At 47.4% G+C, this 25,878-nt stretch overlaps 1 protein-coding gene across 1 annotated transcript in view; it reads right to left on the reverse strand.

Annotated features, from left to right (window-relative positions):
- Window positions 1-13,752, reverse strand: part of KAT6A (lysine acetyltransferase 6A) — a 61,449-nt gene extending 47,697 nt beyond the window's left edge. The window contains exons 1-2 of the mRNA XM_018561950.1: window positions 13,671-13,752; window positions 7,534-8,353 (exon numbers count right to left, since the gene is read on the reverse strand). Coding sequence (XP_018417452.1) covers window positions 7,534-8,127 — 594 coding nt within the window. The 5' untranslated portion in view covers window positions 8,128-8,353; window positions 13,671-13,752. The remainder of the gene's footprint in view (window positions 1-7,533; window positions 8,354-13,670) is intronic.
- Between the last annotated feature and the right edge of the window lie 12,126 nt (window positions 13,753-25,878).

Here is a 25,878-nt window from a genome sequence, read left to right on the forward strand (position 1 = left end):
ATCAGGTTTAAAGAAGTTTTAAGGAATGAGTATGCACACCTATGGAGGTCATATGTTTGCCTGGAATGGGGCTTGCTTTAGAGTGGCCCCTGAAAGTCTGTCTTGCAGTACTAGGAAAGCTAGGGGACTCAGGTGTATGTAGCGCTGGATTAGCGGTCCCCATGCACCAGGAGATGATGGCTCCAGCCAAGTGTATCCGCTCTGGCATTTAGTCAGGACCTGGATGGAGGGCTTAGGTGAGTATATCTTGCCTCAGATGGTAAGAAAAAAAAAACTTGCCAGATGGGTTGGGGGGTCATATGTTTGCCTGGAAAGTTGTCCCTGAGGGCCCAGTCACACCAATTGCAATGCCTTCCAGAGCGGAACTGCCTGCGTTCCGTCAACTGCGAACGCAAAAAATAGAGCATGCAGCATTTTTGCATTTACAGTGGACAGGCACGCAGGCAGTGATTTACCACGCGTCCGATCGCACTGTGGGCGCTGGGGCGTGACTGCAGTGCCATTGACTTCAATGCACCACCACGCCCCAGAACACAGGGGGAAGTTTTGTGAGCAATTGCTGTGCGTTCCAGCAGCTGGCGCTCTGGAACGCTCCACAATTGGTGAGAATGGGCCCTGAAAGTCCGTGTTGCAATACTAGGAAAGCATTTAAAACTGCAGGTTGCCCCCAAGGTTCGGTATCTGGCGTAGCAGGATTGAACCAACATATGCAATTCCATTTCGCATCGGCACATCCAAACCAATGGCGCTGGAGCACCTGATACCTCTGCGCTCATACTGGAAGCTCGATCCTTCGGAGTGCAACACAATTTACAGCCGCCTCATTACACGTACATCCATATACCAGGAGGAACATATGTTACACACACGCGCTAGGCTTGCTGGAGGCATTGAAGGAAAACACACGCTCTGCCTGCCAAATCAAAAAGGAAAAAACTTCAGGAAATGTGATTTCGGTTCAAAGACACACCCAGTTCCCTATATCCCGTGTCACCACCACCAGGGAGGAGGAAGTGCTCCAGAGCCAATACCAAGGTACAAGGACATGTTTACTGTCAACAACACTGACCCAAGCACTTTCACCTACCATAGTCATAGTTTGCGCTGCAGGATTTCAAAGCCTGATCCGCAGCGACAATCGCTTTTGTCCTATATACACGAGGATTATCGGCAGTGCTATATAATTCCTTCGCTGTCACTTTACACATTAAATGACACAGAGCTACAAAGATATAGGAATGCAGAGCTAAGGAAAGGTCGGGGAGCGCGGGGAGGTAGGTTTTTTTTAACCGAGTCTCTAAAAAATGGTCAGTGTAATGCTAGTTTAAATCCAATCCAGTGCCTTTTTTTTTGCTTTGGCATTTGCATTTAGATTTGGATGTCAGCATCTACCTTCTGAACCCAGATGCCGGATCAGATGACAATCATGAAAATCTTGGTGTCTGCACAGTTCTTGGCGTTGTTCACAAATGTCTGACACAAATGACCCCTATCCAAAAAGCACCAAGAACTCACCGCTCCAATTCTACCACTGACTGTCAGTCAAATGCATGCACAAGCACTATTGCGCAGGCTACAGTGTGCATCTCTATGATTAAGCCCAGGTGGTGAAACGCGTGAGAGCCCTTGGTGATGTATTTACTATAACATGCTTGATTTTGTCTGGAATGTTACCAAAAGAAATTTGGATTTGTTATGGACACCGATTCTGTACAGCTGATTGGACACAGATCAGCCCCTGCTGCACACCTTGTGACCTGCTACAAAGTTACAATGTTGTGGTTTGATCAATGGGGAAGAGGAGACTGAGGAAATGCTTCCTCCTGCCTGCAGCTTCCTTGCAAAATGATACTGTTACATCATGTCAGGAACTTATTGGAAAATTTAGAATGGCACATTACTGCAACCATGCACATTCTTGAAATGTTAGGTAAATGCATGCATGATGTGTTTTAAAGGAGAACTATGAGGGGAGTGCTTTTCACTCACCTCATAGTTCTAGCCGACCTGTGACAATGAGACTGTCACAGGTCAGCTCAGTAGATCGGGAGGTGAGCGAACACATACCGGCGTTCGCTCACCTCTCGATCCTGTCACGGCCTCTCGATCCTGACAGGGGAGGGACTGGATTCCCCACCTCCCCGTTCCGATCCGCCAGCGCTGACTGGCTACAGCTCGCGGTATACTGAGCTTAGGGTTACAGGAGGACGCTAGTTTGTGTCCTCCCGTTACCTTAAGGAGAACTATGGGGAAAAGCCTTAACCCCATAGTTCTCCTTTAAACAGAAATCATAGCACTCAGCATAGCCGATGATCAGCAGGTTGCACACAACTAAAATCAGGCCATAGGAAGATGTAGCATGATTGGCAGGTCTCATCTGAATGAATTTACCTCACCCCACACAGACTGCCTCATATGATGACAAATGCCCAGCCTGTAAAAATCTAGCTCCAGGATGCTGATAGTCATCCTGGATATAACGTACAGGTATGTCCCCTGTAAGTCTATGGGATGTTAGTGGACAGGCATGGGGGGGGGACAAGGGGCTTAGTAGTCACAAGCAGGAGAAATGGGGCGGAAGGGTGTAAAGCCAACAAATCACATTATACCAGCTATGCAGCTGAATCCCCCCCACCCCCCCACCCCCCAAGGAGGAATGGCTTACCTCCTGGTGAAACTGCCCCCAATTCTTCCTTTGATATATATGCTCCAAGACAGAGGCTTTAAAGCTGCTTATGAATTGAGTGTGTTTGCCATTCAACTCACTTGTTGGATTTGGTGTGGGGACACACTGGGGGGCTTCAGCTGCCATTGTGATGTGCGGGGCTTCTGTCGTGTCCCTGTGCCTTTAGGGGACGTTCAAACCAGACAGTGTGTTCCGCCCTGATTCTGGCCAGAATGCACTGGATTGCATTGTGGCAGGCTCACTATGTTGTGGGGCGGGAGGAGGCGGGACGGTCCATTGAATGGCACCGTAGGCACGCCCTTCGGCCGCACGAGAGCGCAAAGCACATCAATGCCTGTGGTCCGGTCCGAAAAAATGCTGCAAGCACTATCTTTTCTGACCGGACCGCAGGCATTGATGTGCCACACGTTCCCGTGCGGCCAATAGCATTGCGGCCGGAGGGAGTGGCTACGGTGCCATTCACGTCAATGGACTTCCCCTTCACGATCCGTCGCAGAAAAGCAACAGGAAGTAAGAGGGGAAGCCAAAAGAGTTGGCTATACATGCAATTGAAATGATGGTCCTTTGTAGGAGTTCAGCTGTTTACACCCAATTGACATGAGGCTACTTTGTAAATATATGTATATATCGGACCGGCCATACACCAGTGGTGCTTCCTATTAGTAGTGAGAGAAAGTCACTCCCATCTCATCCCGGGTCAGTCAGTTTGATCAACATGACTGAAAGCAAAAGGATTCTTTAGGAGGAAAAACTGACTATGTCAGCAAGCATGCTGAACCCCATCTGCCGCCCGACCCCCCCCCCCCCCCCACCCCCAAAATACAAGAGAACCTCTAAAACACAACACCCATGTCCCTTCAGGGTATACTATACAACTAGAACAGAACATTATTCTCTCATATTTCATAAACCTGTAAAGACGAGGAGCTACCAAGCTAAACTGCTGTTGCCGCGGTGACAGAAGACGCAGCGTTTAATACCATAGTAGATGTGTTTAGAAGACAAAGCCGCCATCTGAGTATTTTGGCCGGATAAATGTATGTTGATTCATATTAAAGCCAAAACATATTTCGTTCACATGGGTGCAGCAAGAAACTGGAAAATAAAACTGCCAAAAAGCACAAAGTCTCCATTGAAGTCAATATGCAAAGTTGTTAAAAGTTTGGCAAACGCCCAAAGTGTGTAAATTGATTTGAAATAAGTGCAGGTCGTACTTTAGGTTTTCGGACTGCTAGGGATGCCTAAAGACCATCTACGGGGCAAAGAAAACTTCCCAACAGTGGAGCTAACCCCAAACTGCAAGGGTTACCTGCTTGTTCATGCCTAGGGACCGGGGTACAGGACCTTTAATTACCTGATCACCATACCCGCTGGATCCAAGACCAGCTCCCTGCAGCCTTTCCTCTCCCCCACTCCGGTGGTCCTGGGCCCACTGACATCAAGTACAATGCAGGGCCCATAGCCCCACATTATACAGAAGGACGCAGAGGGACAGTCCATGAGCCAGAGAGTAGGACAGACAAGGTGAGCACCAAGTGTTGGGGAGCAGGGATAAGGCAAGTAAAAGTTCTCCACACCGGTCCCCTAGTTATCAATTAAAGTGACACTAAACTCAGGAGTTACACCTTAAAAATGCATTAAAAGTACCTTAAAGCGACCATCACCCTTATCCTTAAAATAACAAACACTTTTAGAAACGTTTAGTAATGAATCTACAATCATACTTCTAGATAATTGCCGGCTTTGCATTCCTGATTTCTCTTTTCTTCCCCAGTCTTCTAGCAGTGGCCATGTTTACTAAGGTCAGATTACTAGCTCTCCTTTTACTTCCTGGATTACAGGCACGTGACTAAACATGTGACCATGCACATCATCTCAGGGGAGGAAAATGCCTTTCCCTGAGATCTTATGAGATTACAGACAAGATTTCCCAGCAATGCTCTGCTGATGACAAGGCAATCCCAGTGTGCATTGCTTTGCCAAACTGAAGTCATTTAGCCCTTTCAAAGCAGGAAGTGAATGTTCTGCAAGTGGAAGTATTTCACAATCACAGCATTTTACACCTGACATGTCTATGTTATTATTAATCATCCTATATAGGAGGGATGTATGGTAGAATTTGATTTTTTAGTGTAAAGTTATGCTTTATTAATAAAAATGTATCTTATTTGTGTATCACTCGGCTGTAGATCCTCAAATCATCTCTGAATTGGTGCCGACACTGTCCTTCCTTCTGGAGGGGGGCTACATGTGTTCCCCATGGTCCCTGTGTGTGTTGTAAAGTAGTCACCGCTCCAAGCTCGCTCCCGGGATGGACTGAAAGCTCAGGTTTAATTTACTAATTTGTATTGAGATTTAAGTACATCCCGGGAGCGAGCTTGGAGCGGTGACTACATTACAACACACACAGGGACCATGGGGAAGAAGAGGATCTACAGCCAAGTGACACACAAATAAGAGACGTTGTTCATAGTTAAAAAGGTACCTGAATGTATTTTTACGATTTAAAACCCGAGTTTAGTGTCACTTTAACCCTTGCAGTGCGGGGGTACACCACTGCAAGGGGAGTTTTTTTGCCCCTCCTAGAGATAAGCTTTAACAAAGTCCTCCAATGCAAACAACTTAATTTTGCATGGAGAGTGATGGGGGAACACCTTAATGTAAAACATCACTCAGATATGAAACCCCAAACTGAATAGCCATTGATGTGAAGTTGCTCTTCTCATGATGATACTTAAAGGAAACCCATTGTGGCAGCTGTTACCCATCTTCCTAGGCTCCCAACCAACAGTGGAAGCTTCCCTGCAAAATTAAACTACCATGAAGACTCTCCTAAAGTGGACCTTTACCCCCTTTCACTAAGTCACCTCAGCATGCAGCTCTGCATTCAGATATGAAATCTTGCATTCATTAAACATATTTTTCTTTTACTTACAATTATTTTTTCAGACTTCCTGGTCCTCTTGGGCACTAGTGATGTAATGTGCCCAATAGTTGCACCCTGGGCAGATTACATCAGCAGAGCATTGCTGGGAAATCTAATCTATAATCTCACGAGATCTCAGGGAAAGGCATTTTCCTCTCCTGAAATGATGTGCATGGTCACATGACCCAGTCACATGTGAAAGAGTTCCAGGAAGTAAAGGGAGATAAAGGGAGTTAAAAAAATGGCCACTGTGAGAAGAATGGGGAGGAAAAAAAAATATATAATGTATGCAAAGAATAAAAAGCCGGCACATATCTAGAAGTATCCGTTTGCAGATTGTCATTACTAAACATTTCTAAAAGGTGTCTTTGTTGTCCTATCATAGATATGGGTCAAGTTCATCTTCAAATAAGAAGCAGCTCCTGCCCATTACCTGCAAACCTTGACGTGGCACCACAGAAACCACCTCAGCTTACCACTCATCACAGTCTCTACCTAACTCCTCCTCAACCAATCTCTTCTCTACCCCCTACACAAGTTGTCCCTTTGTTCCGGGTCCCTCGCTGGTGCACTCTCTGGGAAAAGAGACAGCTAATTCAGCACTGCAGATGTGCTGGTGTTGTCCAGGTCTCAGACAGTCCCCCATGATGAGGACAACCAACAGGGAAGTGTCTATGTCACACAGGTAGTAACATGGCCAACTGAAGGACCCCAGAGGAGGAAAGTGCAGTGAAATCAGAGAAAGAAATACTCAAGTAGAGGAGCCGGTACAACAGTTTAAGACTGAAGGGAATGCCGGAGTTCATATTTAAAATATCAGTTATTGGGATCTCAGTTAACGGGAATTCAATCCAGAAGATGGCCCATCCAGAGCCGGAGAACACATCAATTGTGTATGCTGGCTTATTTTTGGACTAGGTTAAACCAATTACCCAGTGTATGTTAAACGTACAAAATTAAAACCTGTGCATATGCAAGAATAGTACATACAGGTAAATTTCCTCTTATACGTTGCAGACCATTTCAAATAACTAGAAGGAGGAATCTATAGCCACAGCAGCCAGACCTACAGCTATCTAGCCAGAGCAGGTTAGAAAAGGAAAGCCAGAAACTTCTTTTGTGACAACCTTCTCATCACTTTGCTTCAGAGCCCCAACCAGTCAGCCATCCTTCAGCATATTCATTATATGTGAACCTACTTCATCCGTGCATTTAGGCATTGCCTGGGGTTCAGCTTTAACAAGTCCTTCTCAATCACCAGAATGCTTACACAAAATCAGGACTAGTGCAGTAGCAAATGCAGGATGAGGTCACCTATAATGAAGCATTGTGGCAAGCAACACTGATACCTAGAAGGGATTCGGCCCAGGACAATTAGGCCAGGACTGGACAAATCCCGGCGTCACATAGCCAATGCTCCTTAAAAATCACAGGTGGCACCTAAGGCTTGACATTTCTCTAGCGGTTGTCATTGGAGCTGGCTCCTAAGCAACACTGCTGGCTTCCATATAAAATTGGTCCACTCCTGGGTTAGGCAATGCTCCACAACAACCAAGTAGCGCCTATCCATCTTCTAGGATGCATCCATACACTGAATAGTTCAGTCAGCACAGAGATTGCTCACCATGAGAACAAGCACAGTGAATAGAGTGGCATACAAACCCTCTAGGCACATTTTATAACCACAGCAAGACACAAAGCTCCATTTGCAATATAAACGCTGAAAATGTCTTGCGCAAATTACCTCCATCTCGGAACAAAAAAACAAAGACACATGCATATGCTTTACAAGCCAATCTGGATTTCACATTATAAAAGCCTTTACATGGTCAATGAACCCAATGGCTTCAAGGACTCCCATATAACAGATGGTACATTATGCCTATTATATGTCAAGGTCACACACAGGCAGCATACTCACCTTGTCTTTCTCATGAGGCAGTAGACAAACTGGAGGGAGGGAAGATAACGATTCCCATCCCTGCTTGCCCTCTGATGTCTTGGCGTTCAGCTTATAGAGGGATCCCTCCTTCATGATTCTTCCATGACCCAGTGCACGCTTAACTGCAAGCCTGAGTTGCTGGTGGAAAGCAGAAGCTGCACCTGAATTGCCACCGAAGGATGCCCCCACATCCCGCTGACTCCACAGAAAGCGTTCGATGCTTTTCAGACTAGAGCCCCCTGGCTCAGCCAGCCATTCTAATGCCCTTCTCAAGAGCCGATGCCAGTCCAAACCCTCTGGCCGCCCCGGGCCCCTGCCAGTCTTAGGTAGCGCCAAGCGGCCAGGGTTATCAGGGTCTTTGTAGGAGTTTTGCCCCTTGTTGGAAACCTTAAGGACCGTTCCATCCTTAACACTGAGTTCCAACTGTTCCAAGACAGTGTGGCGATCAAGGCCGTGCGACGTGGACACAGCATTGCAAACGCGCTCTTCGGATGGGCGCTGTTTCTGCTTCTTCACCTTCCTGATGGCCTCCAGGATCCATTGCGTATATAAAGGATTTGCCAACTTCACCATGATGACTGTATCTCCATAGAGGTTTAGCCCTGGTCCTGGAGGGAGGAAAGGAGGCTGGCACTGCCCGGAGGCTGGCTCACCATAGCACACCCCAAGATCTCGTCACACAACCTTGCCAAAGTCCAGGAGTCTTGTTATAGAGGTAAAGATCCACACTGATGCAAGAGACAACAAAGATTTCTCCAAAATACTGAAAAACACGACCAAAATTGACAGAGCTTCAAATCTGTGAACACAAAAAGGATAGTGTTATATTAGGCAATAGCCAGGAAATAATGAACACATTATATCTATCATTATTCTATATTAAATAAACCCAATTTATTTAGATTGCATTGCAGATTTACCATTACAGTGGCAGGAAGGGAACAGATAAGAGGCAACCTGGATATAATGTCTGCAACCACCTGACCCTTCTTTCTCTATAGTACTCAACACGTTACCATACATGGCTCTATGTGGCAAGATAAATACGGAGGCTGTCTTTGGTCTTTTGGACATACACACCACTGCAAAAACAACTGGCTTCTTATTTGCCCTTGCTTTGAGCCTGCATTGATCATGGTGTGAATGAGCCCTTACAAGAACTCACTTGCACCCAAAAAGGAGAGCGGTGACATCACTTTAGCATTTGGGTGATGGCATTTAGGAATGGCAATTGACTGCTAGACCCAAGCCCTTTCATATGGCAGGCGTCCACATGCTTCCACCATACATGGAAGCACCACATATTGTTGCTGCCTCCGACTGAGGCCAGGTGATAGGTTGTAGCAGAGAACAGTTAGAGACTCTTTCTTGACCAGGCCCTGGGGTGCCTTGACATTTTTGAAAGGGTCATGCTTTCCAAATCTAGGGAGGGTGGGATAAACTCAAAAAAAGAGGATGGAAGCTCACCACCATGCAGGACTGTTCCACCTCCCATCCTTCGTCATCCTCCTGCAGCTTCTGATGTGAAAGGGGGAGACCGGGAGATGTCGACGTGAAAAGCGGGAGATGCCGACGCGAAAAGCGGGAGACGACTGATATTAAAAAAAGGGGTGTTTTGCGTGACCCACCCTTACAATCTGTACCAGACCACTATCTGGTATGAGGGTCTAGCATAGATTTTAAAGAGTCATTGTTCACATTTTAGACTGGGGTTCCTTTTTTAAAGGGTGCCATGACAAAAAATAAAAGTTGGAGGTGCTGCCCTACTTTATCCAAAACTTAAAAAGTTTGGGCCCTGCATGCACTTTAAATGCAGTTATTGTCGTCTTTAAAAATATAAACAAACACAAATCAGCGTCACATTACCAAACCAAAGTTAGGCGGCGCATGTAAACTAAACGCCAATTTCCGTCAGCTGACGCTATGCGGAATATCGATAAAGCAAAGAATGCGACATTCAGCAAGCAGGTTCATCTTCCAGTGCCATATGTTCTAAATGGCAGCGATTGATTCTCCACCAGAGAATGTTTGGGGAAAGTGACATTCTCCGCTTTATAAACAAACACCTGTGACACGTACCTGCTCTTACATAGAAGAAGAATGCTGGACAGATTTTGTGGTAGTCTTGGTAAACACAAAGAAACTTGGCGAGTATAAAAGTCCGGTACACTGAGCTCACAGAGATCCACCTACGCCGCACATACACGTGATGACATAGACAAACACAAGCAATACAGATCAGCACAAAGTTCTGGCTTAGAGCAAAATACACAACTGTCTACGGCAGGGGTAGCCAAACTCCGGCCCGCCAGCTGTGGTGAAACTACAAATCCCATGATGCCTCTCTCTCTGGGAGTCATGTCTGTGGCTGTGAGAACCTTGCAATGCCTTGTGGTATTTGTAGTTCCACCACAGCTGGAGGTCCGGCGTTTGGCTACCCCAGGTCTACGGCATCAAATCGAAATCAACGTAACGGAAAAAGAAACCAACAAAATCAAAAAGTTCTGGCTTAGAGCAAAATACACAACCATCTACGGCAGGAGCAGCCAAACTGCGGCCCTCCAGCTGTGGTGAAACTACAAATCCCATGATGCATCTCTCTCCGGGAGAAACAGAACAGAATATTTATTCAGAATGCAATGGCAAAACACTGTATAAGAACAAGGAGTGACACGCATTGGAGGGTTTGCAAAACGTTACATTCTGATTGTATAATTGCTATACAATCTCCTTCAGGTCTATCAACACCTATGTAGTGCGAGGGCCTGACTGTATACAGGTTGATTGCAGAGTTATATCACTTAGTATTGGTAAATCTAGAATTGATTACACCATGTATGGTAAACCCTTCGATCTAGAAAAACAATGTAGTAGAAGCTCTACCTAAACCATTCATTCCTCCAGTGTGCCGTCAGGTATGATCTCTGTGGTTGCTGGCAGATCCAAAGGATTTAGTACAATCGGAGCTAGAATTTACTTCTAGGACACCCGAATACTGATGTCAGTGACAACGATAAAAGGTAGTTCCGAGCTGATTTTGTAAACTGTTGTCACTGGAACTCTGGGCAAACTCAATATGACATATGATGCAGACTGTCAACAACATTGACACAGCAGGTTATGCTCTTCCGAGTCGCCCCCCCCCCCCCATCATCATATCGATTACCTGGTGATCCTGCCAGTATGTTAGGAATTTTCAGCTTCCTTTAACCCTTTTTCTGCCACAGATGTCAGTGTTACATCTGTGGCAGCAAAGAACTATAAAACACACTCCTGCCTGCTATAGCAGCCGCGAGTGTGTTTACATCACTTCAGTGACTGTTGGCTTTCAGGTAAAGCCGCCGGAGTTCTGCACAAGGCTGTATCCCCACTGCAGATGTCGCCACCAGCCCACCCCCCCACCCACCCCATCTGCCATGTAGCCAGGGCTCTCTTGCACCTCCTGTGGGCCTGGGATGGCCAAAGTGGATGTTAGCGGGAGAACAAACTGAGATCAACCAACAGCTTTCCCCTTCTGTGGAAGTGATGCGTATTGGTCACTAAAGTTGCCAGATTTTCTGCGCCAGCCCCATGAGAATGCCACCGCACTCCTTGTTGGTAAACCCCTGGTGTAAGTTGGGCGCTGAAATGACTGTGGATTGCGCCCCTCCCTCTACGAACAAGAGGTCACCAGCACACTGAAATGCCTGTCCAGACAACACAATACTGAGCCTCATTAAGGGACCATGCGTGGCCCCCAAATGTCGCCATCTTTGTGACAATACGTCAATAAAGGACGTTTGTCTGGTGTGCTGGTGGCATCATGTTTGTAGATTTATGTACCCACCTCCGTTTCCTCCCGCCATGTATCCAGGGCTTTGCTGCGCCTCCTGCCGGCTTGGGATGGCCATGGTGGGTATTAGCGGAGATCAGTAAACAGACGTCCCCTTCGGTGAATGAACCTTGTAGCGATGAGCATTCGTCACTTCCAGTTTGAGCTCTTGTTCCCCTGCAGACAGGCTGGGTCCAGGGGTGTACACCACACCATACCTGTGCACAAGTATACATTCAGAGCAGCTTCAGCCTGTCATCAATTTGGACACAAAACACGTGGGCCCCCCCCACCGGCATAGAGACTCGTCTGCGTTTAATCGTGTATAGACCCCTGCAACCTTTCGCTGGAGTTGAACTGGCAATAAACTGCTCAAATTTCTTCCAAGTCCTGCTAAAATCAGCCAAAATTTGAGCAGTGGGCGGCCCCGACGGCTCCCCTCCATTTGACAGAAGTCGAAAATTGTTGCCTGTACAGTGAATGCAGCCAATGAGTCACTGCTTGAATATTCTGACAGCCCAGGGCACCAGCAGTCAAAATACAATAGCCAGCGGGGGAGATTCTTCCATCTACATGGTTTTGCCTGGATGGGGGAATCAAGCGTTTATTCCTCATTAAGCCACATTGACTGACCAAGAAAAGAAAACCTCTAGTGCATGGCCAGCTTTAGACTTTGGTTAGTCACGTAAGGTCCGTCTCAGGGCCCATTGACACGGGCAGCCACCGTGAGCGCACACAGCAGCAGTGTGGCCAGATATGTACCCCTTACAGTGCAACAGGCGCCACTGCTCGCATGTAACCTCTCATCTGGCTACATACACTTAGAGATTCGGACCAGCACCGGACACATATACAGACAGGCCGCAGTTAAACGTCCAGTTTGTACGCAACTGCGTCCAGAGGAGGAGTTTAGCAGCGTACCGCCCTCACTGGCCCGTCTGAACGAGGCCTCAATAAATCCATTTAACACTTTCCTATACACAAGTTGGCAATACTGCCACCCTGGGGTTGACAACGCCGCTCCTATATAGATATAATGTAGTGAACGTTGTCACCCTAGGACAGCCAGATAGAAAGAAAATGCAGCCGCCACATCTGCGGAATGGTAAGACGCAGTATATTAAAGCGAATATACGGTGAAAGCTTTTATTTTTGTTTTGGATAATGTGGGATGCGGCTCGGTTTATGTTTTGTACCCATTTGCGTTAGATCAGATCAACGCCAGGTCACCTAGCCACGCAACTGTCCTCCATGAGCCTTGCTCACAAAACAACGCTGCTTTGGTCTGAGGTGCATAAAAATGCAGACATGCCGCGCTTTTACGTAGCATGAGTCACCTCGTTACAGCGTGCTGCAGCACATCGACTCGACTGAAGTGTCATTTTGTGATAGATCAATAAAGTTCAATGAAAGGTAACAGGGTGATGATGTGTTGTGTGGAGGCGGAGCTGCGTCCAATGAAGGCGGAGCTGTACGTTGCTACAACAGACACCAGCGTCAACAAACCCATACTGTCTGTGTACCACTAAGGAGATTACCCTTGACTTCCTGTCTTAGACACACAACAGGAAGTTGGAGGAAATATTCCTAAATGGGAGGGGGGATTTACGCTCTTAGGTATCCCCGTTGGAAGGTTTTCTCTTACTTCCTGTCCTGGTGACAACTTTAACATGCTGGATTCCCTCATCACCTTTGCCAGTAAAATTGGAGGGGATCTCCCCTGACAGAAATAAAAACCTGACAGAGGGTGTCACCGTTCTCTGCTCTATCCAAAACCAAAATAAAAGGCTTTGTTCAGAGGTGCCCTTTAAATGATGCTCTGCATCTGCCTGGGGTGACCTGGGGCTGCTCTGCTGTGGTGGCACTACAAGTCCCAGCATGGACTCAGCTGGAGGGTCCTCAATGTCCCTATCAGGCAGCAGACAGCCCAGGGTGCCCGGCCTTCCCCGGGGTTCCTGTACACAGCTCCATGTCCAGTCTGTACACAAGGGGGAGGGGGGGGCTCAACATGGCTTCCCCCTCAGAAAAGACACTCGGAATCACTACAGAGTCCGTGAGGTTGTCAGATATGCAGCGGGTGTCCGGCTGGCACCGAGCGGCCACTACTTACCGCAGGCCGGGTGATAGGTGTACGCGAGTCCCCGGCTCAGTCAGGCGGCGCAGGCCTCAGGCCGGGGCCTGGCGAGAGGTGCAAAGGCGGCCCTGGGTGGAGCCTGGCGGTAAGGGGGAAAAAGCCGCCGCGTCACGGGGAGAAGCAGCGGGCAGTGAGAGGCAGAGAAAGACCGACGGAAGGCTCGTCACTTACCGGGAGTCCCAGGAGGCAGCAGCGGCGGAGCGCGGAGACACCCCGGGCTGATGCGGCGGCCATCTTGAAAGCTGAAACCCAGGGAGGTGAGGCAGTGCTGGGAAGAGCGCGGCGGGCGGAGGGAGAGCTGCCCGACACAGCGCGGAGGGATGAAAGGCTGCTGAATGGAAGAGAGCGGTGGGCGGAGAGCGCGAAAGGCAGAACAGCTATGGGGAGCGCAGAGGGAGACGCGCGGAACAGCCGGAACAAGGGGAGGGGTCGCTGTGCGTGTGTCACGTTATGGGCGGGCCTCCAGGTCGTGCGGGGCGGAGCCGCGAGCGGACTAGGTCAGGGTATGGGGAACCAGTTGGAGAACGGCGGCCCAGGCCCCGTCCTGATTGGTCGATGACGTCACCCTCTCCGGGCGGGGCCGCGAGGTTGTTGTTGGAGGGATTCAGCGAGTCAAGAGAGGGAGGGTCGGACGTGAGTGGAATAGCGCTGGGGAGCGAAGAGAGAGCGGTCGGGGTAAAGGCGCTTGGGGTAGCGGACGAGACCACGTGACCGAGGAAGGGCAGGACCGCCGCGGTCTCCATCTTTGTTTCGGGCAAAACAAAAGGCGTCCATCTTGTTAACCCGTTCTGCGCCCGTTACCTTGAACTGTTACCCGACGTAACCACTCCCTTGTCATGCATATGCAAGAGGTTATTAATATTGGAATGTTAATGAGTCACATTTGCATATCAGTATGTACAAAGCACGGTGGAGTCGGCGGCGGTCAGTGATGAAGCTGTGCATGAAATGGTGGCAATGGAGGGAGGTGAAGAACAATCATTGATCATTACTGAGGACATGTTCCTTCAATCGCTGTATGCCGTGGCTGACCCCCAATAAACCTTTACCCCCACGGCCGGATATAAATATAATACAAACCGGGGGACTTCATCAAAACTGCAGCAGACGGCATCTGGAGCAGTTGCCCATGGCAACCAATCAGGTTCTCTCTTCATTTTGCTCAATTAAGCTTTGAAAATGAAAGCTAGAAACTGATTGGTTGCTATGGGCGACTGCCCCAGTTCTGATTCATTCCTCTCTGTTATCCACACAGGATCTCGCCAACGGAAAGATCCCGTGTAAAAAAAAAAAAAAGTGATGGTCCATAAAGTGCTTCCATTTATGTGCGTTTATAAGAGTGCGTTAAAACATTTGCATCCGTAAAATTCTTCTTCCGTTCCTCTAGGGCAGGGATGGGCAAACCACGGCTTTCCAGCTGTTGTGGAACCACAAGTCCCATGAGGCATTGCAAGATTCTCACAGCCGCAGACATGACTTCCAGAGACAGATGCCTCATGGGATTTGTAGTTTCACCACAGCTGGAGGGCTGGGGTTTGCTTACCCCCAAGGTCTAAGGGCTCAAGCTCATCAACAGCTGGAGTAGCTATTGAGGCACTACTAGTCCCATGAGGCATTGCAAGACTCTGACAGACACATACATGACTCCCAGAGGCAGATGCATCATGGGATTTGTAGGTTTCATCACAACACAGCTGGAGGGCCGAGGTTGCTCACCCCGTGTACAGCGTGTAGCGTTTTGTGGAAAATTGTGCGTATTGTTGTGTGTACGCATGTGCGTGCTGGGATTGACAACTGAGCTGGAGGAATGGAAGAAGCATTTTTCTGCATATGAATGTTTGGTGGCTGTTTACAGGTATAAATGCATCAAAGCGGAAGCACTTTACAGGCCATTGGGGCTCATACACATGTAATCAGAATACTGATATCTACACATCAACATCAGACTCACGTCATGGTCCGCAAAGCGCTAACCAATAGGCTTCAGAATTCCGTTCATCCCGCCTCCTGTGACCACCAATTAGATTTTTGCTTTCCTTTTCTCCTCAGCATCACTAAAAACACTGAGGGGAATTTATCAACACTGGAGCAGAGAGAATGTGGAGCAGTCGACCATGGCAACCAATCAGCTTCTCTATTTCATTTTCAGAGCTTTCATGAACACTCTGAGGAGAAAGACTCATAGGTTGTCATGGACGGCTGCTGCAGATTCTGTCCAGTTTTGATAAATTCCCCCCAATGTAGGTTAATAATATTTAGTTGCCACGGCAACACGGACACCTTCTCATTGAGCTGTTTCCTAAATAAAGTCAACACCGCAATATATGTTCAATAAGCACATTTAGTCCCCGTTCATATCTTCACGTTCTGTGAGCGCGTGTCACATATGTGTGCACTCATGTGTATTCACATTTGTTTTTTCGTGCGTTTGCTGAGCATCCGCCATTGATTTCCTGCCACCTGCATCCTAACAACCAAGGACCGTCGCTGATAACACACTACTAATGGGCTCCTACCGCCTGTGTCCTAGCAACCAAGGACCGTCGCTGATAACACACTACTAATGGGCTCCTACCACCTGCGTCCTAGCAACCAAGGACCGCCATTGATTACACATACTGATAGGCTCCTGCAACCGAGGACTGCCGCTGATTACACACTACTGATAGGCTCCTGCCACCTGTGTCCTAGCAACCGAGGACCATCGCCGATAATACACATACTGATAGGCTCTTGCCACCTGGAGTCCTCAGTTGCAAGGACGCAGGAGGCTCCAATAAAGCACATTCGCGGCACATGCATGCTAGCGCAAATGTTTACATGCGTACAGCACAAAACACGCTTCATAGGCCGCCACTTGAACGCAGATTTTTTTATTTTCCTTGGTTTGCACAGTTGTGTACACAGACCCATAGAGCACAATACTGCTGCATTCAGATCTGTACAAATTCCAAATCTAAATGCGTTTTTTCATGTCCGTGTGCGTGAGCGCTTGCGTGTGTTTTTGCCCAAGATACTGCATAGATAGCAGTTATTATCACGGCCGCATGTATGTGCCCTAACAGTCCGTGAAGTGCTGCTGTTTAGATGCAAAAATATCCGAAAACAGTTCACATCTTTAAAATTCTACTTCCATTCCTCCAGCGCAGTGCACATGAATTTACATACGTACATGCGTAAGTGACACAGAAATACGGGAGGCACACAGTTTTTACTCTGATTTTAAGCAGTTGTGCGCAGCGCGAGGCTACCGAGCACAACGAGGGCGCATGCGTAAACATGCCTCTGGGTCTATTCCTCTAGCTCAGTTTTCACTAAAATTGCACATGTGTCTACACCTGTAAATGACGCAGAATTACTGACCACGGGCGCAGAATTTATAACTTTGATTTTATGCAGCTGAACGCAGAGCAAAATTAACGAACACATTACGCCCGCACGCATGGGCCCGTAATATACAAAACTGCTGCGTTCCAATCAGCACAGTGGCGTAGTGGTTACCGCTTCTGCCTGGCAGCACTGGGGGTCCCTGGGAGGACAGGGACGGATGTGAATGAGCTCTGTCAATGTAAAGTGCTGTGAAAATTGTTGGCGCTATATAAATACCTGTAATAAATAATAGTTGCACTGTTGTCAGGAGATGAGTTTGGGTTACTCCTCACAAAAAAACATTCAACCACCTGAGAGCCTAATTAGGGAGCCGCCTCTGCTGCACCCACACGCACCCGTGGAACTCTCTGGAACCCTAGTGAGAGCCTGCAAACCCTCCTGACACCCTGAAGACATCAGGCAGAGAACCCAGAGCAACAGAGTATGTAGCTTCATATTATTCTGCATTGCTGTAATATGTATTTCTGAGATTTGTAGTTCTCTATAGCTGATGCAGTTCTGCATTGCTGTATAATGGTATTGGTAGTCATTATTGCTGGGATTTATAGTCCGCTATAGCTGATGGTATTCTGCATTGTTGTGTAATGTATTGCTTGGATTTGTAGTTCTCTATAACTGTTGGTAGTCATTATTGCTGGGATTTATAGTCCGCTATAGCTGATGGTATTCTGCATTGTTGTGTAATGTATTGCTTGGAATTGTAGTTCTCTATAGCTGATGGAATTCTGCAATGCTGTACAATGTATTTCTGAGATATATAGTCCTCTATAGCTGGTGGTATTATTCTGCCTGGTTGTATAATATGCTGAGATTTGTAGTCCCTCTACAGCTTGGAGTTAGTGGCAGAAGTACCAGGGTCGCAGCAGTCGTACACACGCACAGCACTGACGAGGCATCCCTCCACTACCAGTGTGCTATAATTTTCCTCAACCCATAAATTTCTCTACCGCTTCACTTCCAGGTGTGCATGTCATGAAGAAACGGGGTCATGAAAACAGCTGATTCGGATGACTCGGCCCCACTGGAAGTGACAAAGTCGAGAAAATGTATAGGATGGAGAAAAATTATAGAACACTGACTTTGACACTGTCCGGCCCCTCCCACTAACCCCCCAGTAACCTCCCACAGCTCACAGCCCAGAAGCATGAACAGCCAGCGGCGGCCTACAGTGGGTGAGAGTGCCTAAGTAGTGGACATGGAGCGGAGTAAGGCCAGAACCATGTAGGGAGCTCAGTGGGAGGAGAGCACTATCCCCCAGCCTGTCACCCCTTTCATGGACTTACTAGGAGTCCTCACATCAGCCGACCATTCACACTACCGTTACATGGATGGCAAAAATGGCAGACGGGCGGGAAAAATGCGGGGAAGAGGCAGAGCGGGAGGGGGACCAAGTTGCTGCACCATGGGCCTCTGGGTTGTACTTGTCCCCTGGGCTAAAAGTTGCCAGTCAGCCCCTGGTCTCCACTATATTGTAAAGCGCTAAGCAAATTGTTGGCGCTATATAAATCCTATATAATAATAATCACTTCCGCATTCACACTACGGAGGGAGATCAGCAAGGAGGAATATGCTGACCTTCCTCCTAACACCCTCCCGATCCGCAGGATTGAAGGTGAGGGGGCAGGAGGAGGGGGTTAATGGCGGCGGTGGCAGCATTTGAGGGGGGGGACACGCAGCCAGAACATACAAACGATCGGAGGGCTATAGAGCCGCCGATCGTTCGTATGTGAAACAGCCAGTAGCGGCTCTTCACATCGGACGGGTTTTTTCTCCCCTTTGGCGCACGCAAGGGCAGAAAAATACGGCAACCCACCGATGGGACTTTGCTGTCCGTTTTTTTGCAACGGGCGGACGGCAAATGGTTGATTAAACCTGGTAAATAAATAGTAAAATACCACATTATGGCCACTAGATGGAGTCGAGGAGCACAGGGACTAAATAGTCAAATACCACATTGTGGCCACTAGATGGAGCCGAAGAGCACAGGGAATGAATACACGTTAGTAATGAGATACTGAATAATGTGAAACCTCGCGCCACAACTCTAATCAAGTTAAGCAGCAGCTGAAATCTGTGTGGTCAGATATAACGTATGAAATGAATGGTAAAAGCCGCGCTGTGCGGCTTTTACCATTAATTTAATAAGTAATGAGATACTATTCAAGAGAGTGCTGGAGGGAATGAGCATGTAAATGTAACCATTGGTACTACAGTGATAGCAATGGTTACATCTGTATGTGTTAGCATCCTCTAAAATTGTATCTCATTGCTATTACTAACTATTGAATTCGACCAGAAGAGGAATTTCTCTAAGAGCATTCATTTTTGTCCCATTCTGACAACAGCGGGTAACTCCCACACAAACAATGTACCTGCAGTTTCGAGTGACGAATATGCTCTGCACATTTTCTTACAAATAGACCCCCCGTATCTCTTCTGCAATAAAAGATTCTCACCTAACTGTTCCCAATCCAAAAATGTACACTGACCTACAGAGTCACGTCATCCCTGCTTGGCCAATCAAGATGGCCGAAGATCCCAAACCCAGGCACAAGTGTTGGCGCCAGTGAGGGAAGCTCATAGACAGTAAGTCTTGTTTTACATGTAAGTAATATCTGGTGTTCCCACCATAGAGGTCCTGGTTTCGGCACTTCCTGTTATATGCTGACAATGTTCTGTTCCCGTCTCCCAGTCATTCTCCTGCGTTGTCACCCTGTCACATGGGCTGCTAATAAATCAGGGATGGGCATTTCCGGCCCTCCAGCTGTGCTTTAACTACAAATCCCAACATGCCTTTGCCTCTGGGAGTCATGTCTGTAACGGTCAGTCTTGCAATGCCTCATGGGACTTGTAGTTCCACAACAGATGGAGCGTCAGAGTTGCCCACCCTTGTTATAGAGGCTACATAAATGGCTGCTTCAATTGCTTATTCTGATTTTAGTGCATACTGGGAGCGCCTCACAATGTGCATTAGAAGCTGCAGCAAGTCAGAGAGAGCCCGACTCATTTCCTGGCTGGAGGACGTCCAGCATCATCTAGCTCTTTCCTCTTCAGCCTGACTGTCCCTGGCCCTTTCATTCATTGTATTTCAGTTCTTTCAATCACGGAGGCTCAGCATCACATGTGGGCGTTACCTAGGGCGGTCTGCATGCAAATGAAGCCTCCCTGGGGACGTCCACTCCTACAGCCTGACACCCGCCTATGAAGACATGTATATTGATATTTGCATAGCTCCTCCCACCAAGAGTCAGCCCACTGTTTGCATCAAGGTTAAGGGCTCTTGAGAGCAGTACCAAGGCAGGCTGCTGTGATGTTTTCATGAAGCTATGTGCAGCACCTTGCCGGCCCCTCCCAACAGCCATCATCTGCCTGCATTGCATAGAGAAGCACAGAGACCCAGTGATTACATCACTGGGTTTAATATCATGTATGCAATGAAAATGGAAAGGTTTCATTTAAAAATTGAATTATGTTAATTTGGGGGGGAGGGGGGACCAAAGAGGAAATATAAACAGATTCAATTTTAAACAGCTTTAAGTTAAGGTTTAGAGCTTGCCAGTAGTTGAACCCCTCCCCCACCCCAGTAAGAACTCATATGGATGTATTAGTGCCATAGCTGATACAAAGGAAATAGTCTCACTGGTGGGCTGTGTGGTCACATGACACAACAGTTCCCTATTTACTAACAGAGTGCAGCCATGGCAACTGTATCAGATTTCCACTGAAAGTCTATAGAAGCCGATCACCAGATCAGCAGGAAAATGTATCTGGGAATGGCGGTGAACTGAGGACATTTCTTCCACAGCTCAATAGCAACGAATGTGCGCAATGCCGACCATACACACAACAATTCTTTACCCTTTATACTATACCATAGAGGACTACAAATCCCAGCAATACATTATACAGCAATGCAGAATACCACCAGCTATAGAGGACTACAAATCCCAGCAATACATTATACAGCAATGCAGAATACAACCATCAGCTATAGAGGACTACAAATCCCAGCAATACATTATACAGCAATGCAGAATACCACCAGCTATAGAGGACTACAAATCCCAGCAATACATTATACAGTTTTTCCATCAATGGATTGTTTCTTCCCCGATGGCACATTGGGCATATCCCACATGACAATGCCAGGATTCATCGGGCTCAGATTGTGAAGAGTGGTTCAGGGAGCACGAGACATCATTTTCACACATGGATTGGCCACCACAGAGTCTAGACCTGAACCCCATTGAGAATGTTTGGGATGTGCTGGAGAAGACTTTACACAGCGGTCCGACTCTCCCATCATCACTACAAGATCTTGAAGAAGAATACAACTCGGGATGGAAATAAATGTTGTGACATTGTATAAGCTCAATGGAACGATGCCACGGCGAATGCGTGCCGTAATCAAAGCTAAAGGCCGTCCAATGAAATATCAGAATGTGTGACTTTTTGTTTGTTGGACAGGCCGGCCGCGTATATCCCAAATGCTTAAAAAATATTTACAAGGCACCAAACCGCATTGAGAGATTTCACGTCAGCAGTACAATGCACGCTGGAGAGATTTTCACCCCAAGTCATGGTCGTCCAGTGAAGGTTCCGAAAACTAAATTGACACAATGGTGCTGAATCCGAAAGACATCTAAACACAGAACACCGAACCCTTCAAGTAAAAGAACTTTCCATGGCACATCGGCAACTGACAGCTTCATGGGGGAATGGACGATTTTTGGAAAGAAAAGAACTGTAAAGCCGGCCGTACATGGGTAGATTCAGAACCAGCCGTACATAGGGAGATTCAGAATCAGCCGTACATAGGGAGATTTTGGAACCGGCCGTACATAGGGAGATTCATGTATGACATACGTTGGTGGCAGTGAAATAATTAAATATGCAAGAATCCCCCAGCACACCTACTTTGGGGTTTCGTCCAGTTTAAACCCTTCTTTTCAATATGCAATAATCAACCATCACACTTACTTTGGGGGTTACATAGTTACATAGTATTTGAGGTTGAATAAAGACATTAGTCCATCAAGTCCAACCTATTAGGATCTCATTCTAGGAGTACCCGTACCCCTGTATATTACGGTCCCTTAAGAAATCGTCCAAAAGTTTCTTGATCCTGCTCAGGCCCCACCCCTAAATATTTGGGGACTGCCCACACACATAAAATATATATCAAGCATGTAAAATAGTAGATTACACTCCACTTTTTCTAGCGGTGGAGGGATGCATGCAGGTCTGGTTCCCCCACAAGGCCACCGAGGCCAGGCCTCGGGGCGGCAGGGAGCAGAGGGGCGATAGCAATGTTGAATCCCCCGAACTACATGTTCCGGGCGGCAAGTTATTTTCTGCATTTAGCCCTGTTTTGGGAAAGCCAGGCTAAATGTAGTGTGAAGCCGCTTGTTCGTATGTTTGTTAATAGGAAAATTATAAAAAAAACAATAAGATAAAAAATAAAAAAAAGTAAACGATAAGATTAAAAAAAAGTTAAAAATAAATAAAAAAGTGATGAGTAAGAAAAAAAAACAATAACATAAAAATTAAAACTAACCCTGCCGCCCCTGCCATCCTCCATTGATGGGGGGGGGGAGAAGGGAGGGGGGGGGATTCTTATTGCAGTTTAGGATCGGGTAAACATAGGATAGGAGCTGTTGTAAAATGACCGGGTTTCAGCTGCCATGAAACCCGAACACAGCATTCAAAACCTGGACTGTCCGGGTGAACCCCGGACAGGTGACAACCCTACCCTGGATGCATGTTCCCTGTGGACTCCAAGCTGATGCTCTGGTACTGTATGTACAACTTGGAGTCCAAAGGGAGAAAAGACAAGAGAATGTTTATGGGAGGGTTTAATTATGTCCAATGTGGATAGAGTAGAGAAGGGTTAAAAAGTTTGTCAAGTTTCATTCTTCCCCAATTGCTGGTGACAGTCCCTATTTTGAGGGGTCTGTCACCAGAAAACAACCGTCACAAGCATTGTCCACAGGAGAGGATTGCTTATATATTCACACTGCGCAGGCCCAAATCCATGTGTCGCACTGCACGGGCACCAATCTTCTCTTGGGCTGGGTGCCCGCTTTCCTTCTGTGGCCACCAGAGAAAGGCAAAGAGCTTTGCAGCAAGCTAGAGGGCACTGCCAGCTTTCTGGGATGGTCAGTAATTGTGGTCCCCAGTGATGAGTTCTCCGGTAGGACTCCCTGGACCTGGAGAGGGATCTTGGCTCTTTCAATTGACATACTGGTGTTGGTGGGGTTATATTCCACTGGGCCAGGGCTGATCATGGGGTGTAGCACAGAAAGGTCTGTCAAACCTGCCAAACCTCCTTAAGCAAGCTGTCTCTGTAATTAGAGCACAGAGGGTGATTGAGTCATGATGCACAGTGTATTCCTGCACAAAGCAGCGTATTGCTGCGTGGCATTGTGTGTCCTCAGCTATCCTCTGCACAGGTATAGAGGAAGGTATACATTCATAACAACTAAACTTAAAATTAAAATCACCGTAAAATATACATTTTTATTGATTCAGATGTGCTCAGAATGTTTTATCCCAAAGTCAAGCCTGTGCGTTACTTTCCCTTGACCTCTGCTCTCTGTGCTTTACTTACACTTGACCCCTCCATTCTGAGCATGACTTACTCCTGATCTCTGCTCTCTGTGTGCTACTTACTCCTGACCCCTCCATTCTGAGTACTACTTACTCCTGACCCCTGCTCTCTGTGCTTTACTTACACTTGACCCCTCCATTCTGAGCATTACTTACTCCTGACCCCTGCTCTCTGTGCTTTACTTACACTTGACCCCTCCATTCTGAGCATTACTTACTCCTGACCCCTGATCTCTGTGCTTTACTTACACTTGACCCCTCCACTCTGCGCATTACTTACTCCTGACCTCTGCACTATGTGTGTTACTTACTCCTGAGCCCTGCACTCTTCGCATTACATACTCCTTACCCCTGCACTATGTGCATTACTTACTCCGACTCCAGCTCTCTGTGTGTTACTTACACTTGACCCATCTATTCTGTACGCTACTTACTCCTGAGCCCTGCTCTCTGTGCTTTACTTGACTCCTCAACTCTGTGTGTTACTTATTCCTGACCTCTGCTCTCTGTGCGTTACTCCTGACCCCTGCACTCTGTGCAGTACTAACTCCTGACCCAGAGCAGGGTAGGTTCAGGTTTTGTTTAACTCCTTTAATTCTCTCCCACTTTTACTGCAATTCGGACACAGGCACGATTTTGTACACACAGATCCTTTCACTATTTGAGGTGCCCAAGACATTTCATCTTTATGCCTTGAATATCTGCTTCTTGATTCACAAATCTTCGACCAGTGGTTTGAGGACATGTTAAAAATGGGGGGCATGCCTTTGAGGGTGTGGCTACCAATGGGGGCATGTGACTTTGTGGGTGTGGTCAGTATGGTGGTTTTAATTTGAAAATCTTGGAACCTAGTGAGTCCATTTTTGCTTAGGGCTGTTTTACATTTGGTGAAGTTTGGCCACTTATTCAGATCTGTTCTGAGCTAGCTTTGGTAGTTTTTCACCTTCCTTTAGGTTGCATCTCTAGTATGGTTGTTAGGAAAGTGTCACCCCCTGCTTCTGATCAGTCTGTTCCTGTCCAGTCTGTCTCTATGCCAGCAGTTCCAGTCCAGCCTGCCTCAGTGCCAGCTGATTCAGACCAGCAGGTCCCTGTGCCTGTCTGCAGTTAGTCGGCTTCCCTGTCATCTTCTTCTCTGGCTTCTGCCACCCCGCATCTGGAACTCCCAGTACCCCATCCTTCCCTCTCTGCAATAAATTCTTCTCACTTCTTCCCAAGAAGTAGATTCATCCTTTGGACAGACTCGTTCATTCTGCCAATTGTGGGCCTCGGCCATTCTTCAAAGTTGCTCTGCTCCCCAACTTGGCTCCAAAGACCCTACATCCTATCTCTGCTTCTGTGGTCTTGCACTCTGAATCTGCTCCAGAAGACCAGCTCTTTGACTCAGTTCCAGAAGCCATGCACCCCTTCTCTGCTTTATTGGTCTTGCACCCTGTCTCTGCTCCAGACGTTGTGCATCCCATCTTGCCTTTTGAGGTCTTGCACCCAGAATCTGCTGCAGAAGTCCAGCTGTTTGACTCTCTAGAACTTATGGACCCTATCTCCGTTTCAAAGATGCTCTTTTCACTCCATTTCTGTTTTCGAGGACTTGTAGTTTGATATGTCTTCTGAGGCCCCGTTTGCTATTTCAACTTCAGAAGGCTTCGTAGACCCTGTATCTTTAATCAGTTTCTCAGGACCTGCATGCCAATTTAGCCTCCGCAATCCTGCAGTTTGATTTTTCTGACTCTCCACCTGCTACCTGGCGTGACTCCAGTGTTAATGTTGAGCTCCCCCCAGCTGAGTGGTACTGAGTCTCTATTTTTATCACCCGCCTGGCATGAAGTGCCTGTCTGGCCTGAGATTCTTCCATTCACGACCTGCCTGAGTTCCTTTTTCAGCCAGTTGCTCTGCTTGCATCAATGCCTGGTGGCCCAAACACTCACTCTAAAAACTGATAGTTGTACTTACAATGAGAGACCTATTAGTAGAAATCCTCTGGGGCGTTTGAACTTTTCTGTGACGTAGATGTAACTGCAAATCCAGGTGTGTTAGGGGACCCAGGTTGGGTAACAAGTGCCCTGGAAAAGAACTAGGTGGCTGTCTACTTGCTGAGAATGTCCTAGAGAACCAGGCCATCTACTGGGATTGGAGTGGAGTGTCCTAATATTTCAAAACACCTTGGCGTCAGCAGGCCCGGATTCCCCACAAGGCCACCGAGGCCCGGCCTTGGGGCGGCAGGGTGCAGAGGGGCAGCCGCGGTGTCATTGTGGGGAAGTTGCCCTCTCTACATTCAGTCCTGCTTTGCACAAGCAGGACTAAATGTAGAGTGAGGCAGCCAATTGTTCGTTTACATGTGAACTCTGCGATGTCGCGGAGATCACATGTAAACAGTGTGCAGCCT

This window comes from Nanorana parkeri, unplaced genomic scaffold (assembly GCF_000935625.1).
Source record: "Nanorana parkeri isolate BGI_ZX_2015 unplaced genomic scaffold, ASM93562v1 scaffold551, whole genome shotgun sequence".
In the NCBI taxonomy this organism is placed as follows: Eukaryota; Metazoa; Chordata; class Amphibia; order Anura; family Dicroglossidae; genus Nanorana; species Nanorana parkeri.